General features: G+C 45.6%; 1 protein-coding gene across 4 annotated transcripts in view; it reads right to left on the bottom strand.

The window, feature by feature from the left end:
* The window catches only part of LOC139264342 (lysophospholipid acyltransferase 1-like), a 192,602-nt gene that overhangs the window by 91,206 nt on the left and 88,425 nt on the right, over positions 1 to 12,971 (bottom strand). For all 4 annotated transcript variants that reach the window (XM_070880628.1, XM_070880629.1, XM_070880631.1 and 1 more), the window contains one exon: positions 10,824 to 10,879. In XM_070880628.1, coding sequence (XP_070736729.1) covers positions 10,824 to 10,879 — 56 coding nt within the window. The remainder of the gene's footprint in view (positions 1 to 10,823; positions 10,880 to 12,971) is intronic.

The raw sequence follows: 12,971 nt of genomic DNA, 5'->3' as shown, positions 1-12,971 counted from the left end.
CCTAATTTCCAAATTTGAAGAAAATGAGCCAATGCCTATGACCATCAAGAGTTGTTATGAGGTGGAATGTACTGCCTGAAAGGGTGGCAGAAGCAGATTCAATAACTTCCAAAAAGGAATTGGATATGTACTTGAAAAGGAAAAATATGCAGGGCTATGTGGAAAGAGCAGGGGACTTGGACTAACTGGATACCTCTTTCAAAGAGCCAGCACAGGCACCATGGGCCAAATGGCCTCCTTCTGTGCCATAAGATTCTATGATTCGAGGTGAAGTTGGAAATCATTGGAAGATAACCACAATCCATCTAGCGTCTAATCCACCAATTAATTACAATACTACACATAAATCGCAACTAGGTTGATAGATTCAAGAGACACCTGGGGAATAAAGTGAGTGGGGGAGAAAAGTGAAAACAATTAAAACTAGGAAAAATACATTAGAACAGGACAGGCCTCCGATGTACAATGAAATTTGTCAGCTCAACCCTAATGGCTAGCCTCAAAATGCAATTTCCACTTCTCGAGAAATGAGACTATGCAATTCAATATGCTTATCGTGATGAAACCTTTAAACTAAGAAACACAATGTCCGTAATTTTCTCAAGGGAGGTGGGTTGGGGGCAGGGGCCTCCGAGGCGGGCAGGAAACCTGGGAAAGAAAGACTTGTATTTATATAGCGCCTTTCACGACCACCGGACATCTCAAAGCGCTTTATAGCCAAGGAAGTATTTTTGGAGTGGAGTCACAGTTGTAATGTGAGAAACGCGGCAGCCATTTTGCGCACAAGCAAGCTCCCACAAACAGCAATGTGATAATGACCAGATAATCAGTTTTTTTGTTATGTTGATTGAGGGATAAATATTGGCCAGGACAATCTCCCCTGCTCTTCTTCGAAATAGTGCCATAGGATCTTTTACGCCCAATTGAGAGGGCAGATGGGAACTCGGTTTAAAGTCTCATCTGAAAGACGGCACCTCCGACAGTGCAGCGCTCCCTCAGCACTGCACTGGAATGTCAGCCTAGATTTTTGGTACTCAAGTCCCTGGACTGGGACTTGAACCCACAGCCTTCTGACTCAGAGGCGAGTGTGCTACCCACTGAGCCACAGCTGACACGGGAGTTAAATTCAAAATGGAGATCAAAAAAGAGAGAGGCTTCCAGCCTCATTACAATATTTCAATTAAGGTATTACCCCCTGGGAACGGGTTGGCTGCCTGTCCCCATCCCACCTCCAGTAAAACCGGACGTGGGTTGGAGGCGAGATCAGGTCAGAAATCCCATTTTTAACACTTCAACTGCCCCCACACTCCAAACCCACCCGTTTTTTTTTTTAAAAGGGGAAAATTTCAGTCAATTCGGATAGGCCCCAAAAACGGGCAGAGGGATCGCGATCCGTGATTACCCCGTTTCGAGCAACACCGGTACTGCAACGTAATGCAGGCAGCACGCCATCTTCATGCTCCCTGCTCATTATCATGATTGCTGCAGGGGGACCCAATTTCATTACTAGCTAGCACTACGTAAAGCTAGCCTGCACGGCTTAACGGGAAAATGTATTGTGCATGCTGAAGGTACTGAGATCATTCGGAATAGTGCAGTGCAACAATCAAGAATGGCTGACCATGGGAGAGACAGTGTGCGCCAAAGCTTTCCAATGCTGCACTGGAGGTGAAAAGGAGTGATGTCCTGTATCTGCAGGGGGGCAGCTGGTCCTCCAGACACACGATGAGTAGGCAATGGGAACAGACAGCCAGGGAGATAAACACCATGAGTTTTGCCCCAAGGGCCTGGATGCAGTGCCACAAGAAGCTCACACGAGTGGTCAAGGTTAGTGAATGCATTTTTAAATGCCTTAACTATCCAACTGCACCACTAGCCTCAGCCCCAGCTCAATTCACCACACCCCGAACACTCAACAACCAACAATCTCTATCAATCAGGGCTCAGACCCAACATTCATATATTTCGTCTCACCGGCATACACTTATCACTGTTAATATCTTCACACGTACATCTCACAGCTTGCAAACACTACCAGCCATTCAACCATGACAGCCGCATCACGCAAACATATTGCACAATACTCACTGCCACACTCGCCTCTCTCGAGCAGGAGAAGGTGCCACACAACCAAAGGCAGCAGGAACTAACCGGAGGGATAGAGGTGCGCCTGCGTGTGCTAACCCCCATGGAGGTGAGGATGCTGGCCATTATCGGTCAGGCCATTGCTGAGGCTGTGGCCAGCGGCGGGGCTCAATCCATCGAAGAGGACGGTATCCTTATACCTGATCCTCCTCCTTACATCCCACTTCCCCCCCCGCACCCTCCTGCCCCATGTCTTCTGACTTACAAGCTGCAGATGGTGTAAGCATGCACTTTGGTGGAATGCTGGTTTTTAACAATAAAACATGAAAAATTACCTCCCTCCAGTTAAAAATTTGGAAGAAGGTGAGAGATTTCTTTTTAAAAGTACATGTTTCTCCTTGATTGTATCCTTTTACTTTCTCCCGTTTTCATGGAGGTGTATTGTTCATTCACCCCTTTCTCTTCTCCCCCCCTCCCTATCACCTCCACTTCTCATACCTCACCCGAACCCTCGCTCAGAAGCTAACTTTGTGTAGAAGCTGCACAGTTATGCCCTCCGAATGACAGGAAAGCCTCTCAAGGAGCAGAGGCTTTCGTAGGCCATAATTTTCAATGATGTTGTTGGGCTTGAGGTTCTCCCTTTTTTTCAGCAAAATGGTAACAGATGTTTTAAAACAGAATCCCTCCTGTTCGCATACCCAATAATGGAAGTTATATGGAAGATAATGGCGAGAAATTCAGGAGCGCCCATTTTTGGGCTCAGGAGATTAGGTCCAAAGTGATCCAGATTATTGGGCTTTGAACCTTATTGTCATGGAGCTAGCATGGCATTGCAAGCTGCCAGCAAAGAAAATTGGGCTGCTGCTGGTGCCACAACAGTTCTCGGATAAGTGGGTCCGGTCGAGGAAGGGGGACGAGAGAACACAGGACCGTGGGTAGGGTGCAGGGGGAGATCGGGTGGAGGGGCAGATCGTGAATCATGGGGGTGGGAGATAGTGTGTCGGTCATCTCAAGGCCGGAGATGGTGGATATCGCGGCTGACAGCGATGTGGGGGGGGGGGGGCGGTGGAGGGTGACAATCAGAGGAGGCCTTTAATGCTCCACCTTCAGCTAAGTTATTTACCTTGTTTGTTGCCGGTGTTCTATAGGGTTGGCTTCTCCAGAGCGCAGCCCGCCATGGTGCTAGCTGCCAATGTTGGAGCGAGTATCAGGAGCAGCTGTTAGACCCCTTATTTGCATATGCAAAGGGCATATTGCCTGTTTCACAAGTAGGTAAAGGACACTTCTTGCTTGCCCTTACCAAATATGACGGGCAGTGCACTTCCAACTGAAAGTTTGCGTCAGCTTCCTGGCCGCCATCTGGGGTCTTAGTAGACCACTTAGCACGTGAAAAATGGGCACTATGTGGCCCAATTTCTCGGCCAATTACGTCAAATAGTTCAGCATCAGTATCAAGTGAAATTCTACATTACTTGGCAAACATCGTGAGCTTCACTTGATCAGTTTAGGGTGCCCTTTGAACATCTCAACTGAATCAGGGACTTGTAGCCCCATCAACAGCCATACTATCTAGATACAGCCTAGCTGCACTCAAGAAAAAGCTGTAGAAAAGGTTTAGAATGAGAGAGAAACAGGCAAGTAAAATAAGTGACATTAGACACAGTTATGAATTAGGCACAGCCAACAGTTTGTGTTTATTACAGATGAGAAACTAGAAACTGTTGTGTATCTGTAAAGCATGCAATCCCATGTTCCGCCACCAGGGAGCGCATCCCCGAAGTCCCAAGGGATCCCAACATCTCTTGGGAGCACTGTATATAAGCGAGCCCCCAAGGCCTGTTACTCACTCTGGAGTGTCTTAATAAAGACTGAGGTCACTGATACTTTAACCTCCCTGTGTGCAGTCTCATCTGCGTTAGGAATACAACAACTGGCAACGAGTACACGAATCCAACACAAAGATGCAGCAAACTGTGGGCATCCTGGAGATGTTCTCGGAGGGTGAGGACTGGGAAGCCTATGTCGAACAGCTAGACCAGTACTTTGTAGCCAACGAGCTGGACGGAGAAGGAAGCGCTGCAAAAAGGAGAGCGGTCGACCTCACCGACCTACAGCCTCATGAAGAATCTTCTGGCTCCGGTGAAACCCACAGATAAGTCATATGAGGAGCTGTGTACACTGGTTCGGGAGCATCTTAACCCGTGAGAGAGCGTGCTGATGGCGAGGTATTGGTTCTACACGTGCCAGCGATCTGAAGGTCAGGAAGTGGCGAGCTTCGTCGCCGAGCTAAGGCGACTTGCAGGACAATGTGAGTTTGATGGCTACCTGGAGCAGATGCTCAGAAACTTTTTTGTACTGGGCATTGGCCACAAGACCATCCTACGAAAACTTTTGACTGCAGAGACACTGACCCTCAGTAACGCCACTGCGATAGCACAGGCGTTTATGTCCACCAGTGATAACACCAAACAAATCTCTCAGCACACAAGTGCTAGCAATGTTCATAAATTAACTGGAACTGTGTTTGCGAGCAGAAATGTACAGGGCAGAAACCTGAGTCTGCAACTGCCAGCAGGTCTCAGATGACTCAGAGTCCACAACAAAGGATGAATGCAAGGCAATTCACACCTTGTTGGCATTGTGGAGGCTTCCATTCAGCCTATTCATGCCGCTTCAAAGGGTATGTTTGCATGAGCTGTGGAACAAAGGGGCACCTCCAATGAGCTTGTAGACGAGCTGCAAGCTTTGCAAAACCTGCTAACCACCACGTGGCAGAGAAAGATCGGTCCATGGTGGATCAAAGCAATTTCGAGCCTCAGAGGTGGCAGATGCTGAAGTACACGGGGTGCACACATTTTCAACGAAATGTCCACCTATAATGCTAAACGTAAAATTGAATGGCTTACCCTTAGCCATAAAACTGGTCACTGGCGCTAGCCAATCCATCATGAGTTAAAAAGATGTTTGAGAGACTGTGGTGCAGCAAGGCACTTAGACCAGCCCTGAGCCCCATCCACACGAAACTGAGAACGTACACGAAAGAGCTCATCACTATCCTGGACAGCGCCATGGTCAAGGTCACCGACGAGGGCACTGTGCACGAACTGCCACTCTGGATTGTCCTGGGTGATGGCCCCACACTGCTTGGAAGGAGCTGGCTGGGCAAAATCCGCTGGAACTGGGATGACATCCAAGCGCTATCACATGTCGATGAGGCCTCATGTACCCAGGTTCTTAACAAATTTCCTTCCTTTTTTGAGCCAGGCATTGGAAACTTTTCCGGGGCGAAGGTGCGGATCCACTTGGTCCCAGAGGCACGACCCATTCACCACAAGGCGCGAGCGGTACCTCACATGATGAGGGAGAGAGTGGAAATCGAGTTGGACAGGCTGCAACGCAACGGCATCATCCCCCAGTGGAATTCAGCGAGTGGGTCAGCCCGATTGTTCCAGTACTCAAAAGTGTTGGCACGGTCAGGATTTGTGGCGATTATAAATAACTATTAATCGTTTCTCGCTACAGGACCAATACCCGCTACCTAAGGCAGACGACCTATTTGCAACACTGGCAGGAGGCAAGACGTTCACCAAGCTCGACCTGACTTCGGCCTACATGACGCAGGAGCTGGAGGAGTCTTGGAAGGGCCTCACCTGCACCAACACGCACAAGGGACTGTTCATCTACAACAGATGCTTGGAATTCGGTCGGCTGCAGCGATCTTCCAGAGAAACATGGAGAGCCTACTCAAGTCGTTACCACGCACGGTGGTTTTCAGGACGACATATTGGTCACGGGTCTGGACACCGTCGAGCACCTACAAAACCTGGAGATCATCCAGCAACTGGATCACGTAGGGCTGCGGCTGATGAGGTCGAAATGCGTCTTCATGGCAACAGAAGTGGAGTTTTTGGGGAGAACGATCACGGCTAATGGCATTCGGTCCACAGACGCCAAGACAGAGGCCATCAGGAACGCGCCCAGGCCACAGAACGTCACGGAGCTGCGGTCGTTCCTGGGACTCCTCAACTATTTTGGTAACTTCCTACCGGGGTTAAGCACCCTCTTAGAGCCCCTACGTGTGTTATTGCGTAAAGGTGAGAACTAGGTATAGGGAAAAAACCAAGTCATTGCTTTTGAGAAAGCCAGAAACATTTTATGCTCCAACAAGCTGCTTGTATTGTATAACCCGTGTAAAAGACTTGTGCTAGCATGTGATGCGTCATCGTACGGAGTCCGATGTGTATTACAAGCTAACGTTGCGGGAAAGTTGTAACCTGTCGCCGATGCCTCCAGGAGCTTGTCTAAGGCCGAGAGGGCCTACAGCATGATTGAGAAAGAGGCCTTAGCGTGTGTGTTCGGGGTAAAGAAAATGCATCAGTACCTGTTTGGCCTCAAATTTGAGCTGGAAACCGATCACAAGCCCCTGTTTGCTAAAATCAAGGGGATAAATACTAATGCCTCAGCCCACATACATAGCTGGGCACTCGCACTATCAGCATATAACTATACCATCCGCCACAGGCCAGGCACCGAGAACTGTGCGGATGCTCTCAGTCGGCGACAATTGCCCACCACGGGGGTGGAAATGGCGCAGCCTGCAAACTTGTTGATGGTGGCGCAGTCCACAGACTTGTTGATGGTCATGGAAGCTTTTGAAAATGATAAATCACCAGTCATGGTCCGCCAGATTAGGACTTGGACCAGCCAAGATCCTCTGCTGTCCCTAAAAAACTGTGTACTGCATGGGAGCTGGGCCAGCATCCCCGTTGAAATGCAAGAGCTAATCAAGCCGTTCCAACGGCGAAAGGACGAGCTGTCTATTCAGGCAGACTGCCTGTTGTGGGGTAACCGCGTAGTCCTACCCAAAAAGGGCAGGGAGACATCCATCTCAGATCTTCACAGCACACACCCGGGTATAGTAATGATGAAAGCGATAGGCAGATCTCACATGTGGCGGCCCGGTATCGACTCTGACTTAGAGTCCTGTGTACAGCAATGCAGCGTATATGCTCAGTTGAGCAACGCGCCCAGAGAGGCACCACTAAGTTTGTGGTCCTGGCCCTCCAGACCATGGTCGAGGATCCATGTCGACTATGCGGGCCCGTTTCTCAGTTAAAATGTTCCTGGTGGTGGTGGATGCTTTTTCAAAATGGATTGAATGTGAAATAATGTCGGGAAGCACCGCCACCGCCATCATTGAAAGCCTGAGGGCCATGTTTGCCACCCACGGCCTGCCTGACATAGGTCATTTAAAGAATTCATGACCCGCAATGGGATCAAACATGTCACCTCGGCCCCGTTTAAACCAGCCTCCAATGGGCAGGCAGAGCGTGCAGTACAAACAATCAAACAGAGCCTCAAACAAGTCACAGAAGGCTCACTCCAAACCCGCCTGTCCCGAGTACTGCTCAGTTACCGCACGAGACCCGACTCGCTCACAGGGGTGCCCCCGGCTGAGCTACTCATGAAAAGGACACTTAAAACCAGACTCTCGCTGATTCACCCCAAACTGCATGATCAGGTAGAGCAGGTGGCAGCAACAAAATGTAAACAATGGTCACTCCACTGTGTCACGCGAAATACTTCTGAATGACCCTGTGTATGTGCTAAACTATGGACATGGTCCCAAGTGGATCGTGAGCACGGTGATAGCTAAAGCAGGGAGTCGAGTGTTTGTAGTCAAACTAGACAATGGACAAATTTGCAGAAAGCACCTGGACCAAATGAGGCTGCGGTTCACAGACTTCCCTGAACAACCCACAGCAGACACTACCTTTTTCGAGCCCACAACACACCCAAAGGATCAACGACACCATCCAGGACCGGGAAATTTAACCCATCACGCCCAACAGCCCAGGCTCACCCAGCAGCCCTGCAGGGCCAACAACACGCCAGCCCAGCGTGGGCACAGCCAACACACTAGAACAGACATTTGTACCGAGGCGGTCCACCAGGGAAAGAAAGGCTCCCGACTGCCTCACCTTGTAAATAGTTTTCACTTTGACTTTTGGCCGGGGAGGGGGGAGTGATGTTGTGTATCTGTAAAGCATGCACTCCCATGTTCCGCCACCAGGGATCCCAGCATCCCTTGGGAGCACTGTATATAAGCCGGCCCCAAGACCTGTTCCTCACTCTGGAGTGTCTCAATAAAGACTGAGGTCACTGTTACTTTAACCTCCCTGTGTACATTTCATCTGTGTTAGGAACACAATAGAAACCAATTTCAAGTCCAGTGAATCCAGTCCACATGCACCCCTTAGAATCATATAGCACAGAAGGAGGCCATTCGGCCCAGCGTGCCTGTGCTGGCTGTTTGAAAGAGCTAGCCAACTAGTCCCATTCCCTGGTCTTTCAGCATAACCCTGAAAATTTTTCCTTTCAATTATAGTCCCTTTGGAAAGTTACTATTTAATCTTCCACCACCCTTTCAGGCAATGCATTCCAGATCATAACTCATTGCGTAAAAAATTTCGTTACTAGCTAGCACTACGTAAAGCTAGCCTGCATGGCTTAAAGGGAAAATCTCCCCCCTGGTCCTTTTGACAATACCCTTCAATCTGTGTCCTCAGGTTAGCAACCCTCCTGCAAGTGGAACCAGTTTCTCCTTATTCACTCCTGACTATAATTTTAGCGGAATTGCTCGCCTTTATAAACACGCTCTCAGTAATATCATACATCATCTTGAATTGAAGAATATTGTTCCCAACACAATACTTCAAAGAGGTAGTCTCACAATCACAACGTTTTGCCAACTTTTCTGGAAATGTCAACTTCATTTTCTTAATGGTCGAACTGTCACCATCAACGAAACCTGCCTGCTAAAAATATATTAAACTCAAGACTGGCTTTTGTGCTGCGCATCAGTTACATCAAGTAGCCAATATAACTGTTCCTTCCTTGTTGAATTGGCTCAGAACCTGCACTGTTTGACCCTGCCTTGCAGCACAACTGGGCATCAAGTTCTACAACACTAATTTGGTAACAAAGGGAAAGTTTCCAAGTTTGCTGACAGCACCAAAATAAAAAAAGAGTGAGAGAGAAAGGATGCAGCTGCAGAACGACTTCGACTGGTTATGCCATTGCGTATAGTGAATGGCCAATGAAATTTAACAGTGAGAAATGTAAAGTACTACACATTGCTTGAAAAATTGCACCACAAATGTAAGTGAACAAATGCAGGGAAATCTTGAAAGTGACTAGTCTGCAATTGCTTCCATGTTTCTTTCCATGTCTAAATAAAGACTTGCATTTGCATTTATATGGTGCCTTTTACGACCACCAGACATCCCAAAGCGCTTTACAGCCAATGAAGTACTTTTTGAAGTGTAGTCACCATTGTAATGTAGGAAACGCAGCACCCAATTTGCACACAGCAAGCTCCCACAAACAGCAATGAAATAATGACCAGATAATCTGATTTTTTTGTGATGTTGATTGAGGGATAAATATTGGCCAGGTCACCAGGAATAACTCTCCTGTTCTTCTTCAAAATAGTACCACAGGATATTTTACATCAACCTGGGAGAATAGACGGGGCCTTGGTTTAATATCTCATCTGAAAGACGACCCTTCCGACAATGCAGCACTCCCTCAGTACTGCACTGGAGTGTCAGCCGAGATTTTTGTGGTCAAGTCTCTGGAGTGGGATTTAAACCCACAACCTTCTGACTTAGAGACAAGGCAACAAGGCAAAGCAATTGAAAAAGTGAACCAATCGCTGGGAACATAGTACAATGCTGCAGAGGTTATGGTAAAGCTTTACACTGCATTAGTCAGCTCTTACATGCTGTGCTCTGTTCTGGTCACCACACCAGAGACAGAAGTACACATATTGGAAAGAGTACAGAGAAGAGCAATACAACTGATGCCAACAATAAAGGAGTTGAGCTTTGAGGAATGCTAAGAGAAGCTACTGCAATTTAGGAAGAAGGATGTTAGAGATGGTCCTAAACGTAAATAAATAAAAAACGGTACCCTCCAACAGGTTGAATGTTTTTTTCCTTGTTCTTTACCTATATAGTTGTGTGGATGTGGGGTTTTTTTTTGGGGGGGGGGGCGAATAATTCATGACTGGCATTTCTACTAAAGCTGGCAAACTGGGCAAGGTGGATTAGAATAGGCAAATATGCAAAAGCAACAGTTTGAGTGTTTTTAAATTCAGAATAACCAGCAAGTTCTAATGTAAAATAGCATGAAATTGTTACATTGTAAAATACAATATTGAATATGAATTGGATTTGTTACTAAATTGGAAGCAACCTTAATATCATATTATTAATCAGAAAGAATTCTCTCAATAATTCTGAATTCATTTTCTTGAGTAAGATTATCACATGGAAGTAGTCAAGTGCCAAAACCATCAGCACATGGAGCATCCTGGGAGCTGCAGTTAAACTGCTGTTTCAACCTCAGTTATAAAAATCTTCCCCAAGGCTTTGAATTTTGTCAGTCTGCATCACATCCAAAAACTGCTGAGGGAAGGGGCCAAGTCTTGCATGCCTTCCCGGTGAGTCAACCAACTGTGCAAAAGATTCATGCACACGACTCCAGGGGCTTTAGGTTAGAACAGATGTTGCTGTGTTAACACAATAAATACCTCCACACAGTTATATACTACAGGTTAGTTATAATAGACGTTTTCAAGCATATGAAACATAAATTACAGTAGTTTCGTTCTTGAAAAGTAAAAAAGTGAAAAAATGCAAATCAGTGCCAAGAAAAGATTATTGGGTCCTTACCATCATGTAGTTGAAAGGCAAGGCTCGTGATTTTCTGAGTAACTATCATCAATGGACTAGAAAGGAAAGGAAACTAATGTCAGCTTTTAAAAAATGTAATAGTAATAGTAACAGCTACTAAATAAAACAGAAAATCTGAAACGTGTAGATAATTGACACCCAAAAATCCTAACAGCTTTATTCCAGATATCTCCAGTCAACATAGCCGTAGCCATTCATTTTACAGCACACATAGCTTCTCAGTGCCAAGGACCCAAGTCTCAAATGTTCAGTTACAAGGTAGAGTTAATGAACTGGAATTCTTTACATATGACAAAACGAGCTTCAAACTCTCACTTCATTAACTCTTCTTAAATACACATTTGGTATGGTCCATTACTGGACCCAAAATTTCAAGGCACTTGTGCTGATGATATTGAACAATTACCTTCGAATAATTGATAACTGATGTTTTGCTTTAGATGTTTTACTCCAAATAAACTGAACAATTTTATGCAGTTCCCTCTAGTCAAAGCTTTATCCATTTTATTTTCAAAATATCTATGCAGTTGTTTGCAACAGATCAACACCATAATTGATGTCACAGAAGTCTAAGATACACTAACTGAAAGTTACAGTATTTACAGCAAATGCATCTTTGGTTTCCAAGATGATAGCTATGTAACTCCTCCACACCAGTGTCCCTTCCACACACACCCATCTCTTTTTGTTTTGGTAATCTGCTTTCTTCTTGCAGAGGAATCACCGATGAATTGCAGTGTACAGTATCTGAGATATCGTTGGTTCAGTTCATTTCGAGATTGAGCTGTCTATTTTAATGACATAAATCAATCACTGAACCAACTGATGTGCAAACATTAAGCTACAATCACAAAATGCATCCAGAGGGAGTCTGCGGAACTTGTAAAATGAGAGATTTAATATTTATGAACACATTCAGGATGCAGGTTTTCTGGACAGTTGGTTGCACTAAAAATGTACGACAGTCTGGTACAGCAGATTTCAGTATGCAGCTGGTCTGTTCAGGCCCAATTGCTTTAATCCTGCCCACCAGATTGCACTTTTTTACTTTCCACAGGAGCAGTTAATGACTTTCTACAGGATGAGCTGCGTCATTAGACATTTGGGTTTTGGTAGTTTAATTGAACGGAAACCGGTAATGGGAGGAGGGATGTTGGGGAATTGTATGCGGAAATGCCCTAAAACCCATTAACAGTCTAACTTCTCATTCCCTTGGATAACCGCGTTCTTTTTCTTCTTATAAAAGACTAAGCCACTCTCATTGCTGCAATGAATTAAAAAGCATACAAAACACCTGATTATTTTTGTTGGCTTTATAAGACTTTCCATTTAATGGGCTAGGTACCAAATTCAAATTGAGGAGTAAGTATTTCCTCTCTCCTTTTTATATCAAGTACAGATATGCATAAGTGATTGTTCCAATTTTGAACTATATTGGCAAGTAAAGAGGGGGGGGGGAAAAAAAAAAAAGAGTGGAAAGAGAAAAAAAACGAAAAAAAGGAAGGTTAAATCACAACAACGTAAAGTAGGTTAATATCCGGGCACTGGACTGGTGAATAGCCATGTGGTTGACTCTTGATAGCCTCATGGAAACTAGATATGGGCGATAAATGTTGCCTTACCAATGTTGTCCAAATCCCAATAGAAAAAAAAAGGCTCAAGACACTGGAGCTCATTTCCACATTTTGCTCAAGTTTTGTTCAAATAAAAGGGGGGAAATTGCAGTCGGAGGCTTCCTTCAGACGAATGCCTCCGACCTGAAATTTTTTTTAACGAAAATACCTGGTGGTCATGGAGGCACCTTCGATTCCGGTTGGAGGCCCTCATTCGCTGTGCAGCGTACGGGGACATGGCTTCCCTGTACGTACGGATATGTTGGAGTCACTTGGGCCTGGACTAATCACGAGGTAGTATTCTCATTGATAATAATTGGAACACCGTTTTTACAAGTTCCCATTACTATCAATGAGAATAATCCCCGAAAACAAGAAGCGCAACATAATAAATAAAAAACACCTCACATATTTAAAATTAATTGAAATTAAATGTAATTAAATGTTTTAGAAAAAAGTATTTTGGGAAAAATTGTGTGTGTGTTTTAATAGGGTTAAAAATAAAATTACCTTA

The sequence above is a fragment of the Pristiophorus japonicus genome, chromosome 5 (assembly GCF_044704955.1).
Source record: "Pristiophorus japonicus isolate sPriJap1 chromosome 5, sPriJap1.hap1, whole genome shotgun sequence".
NCBI lineage: Eukaryota > Metazoa > Chordata > Chondrichthyes > Pristiophoridae > Pristiophorus > Pristiophorus japonicus.
This window is presented reverse-complemented; position numbering and strand designations above follow the sequence as displayed.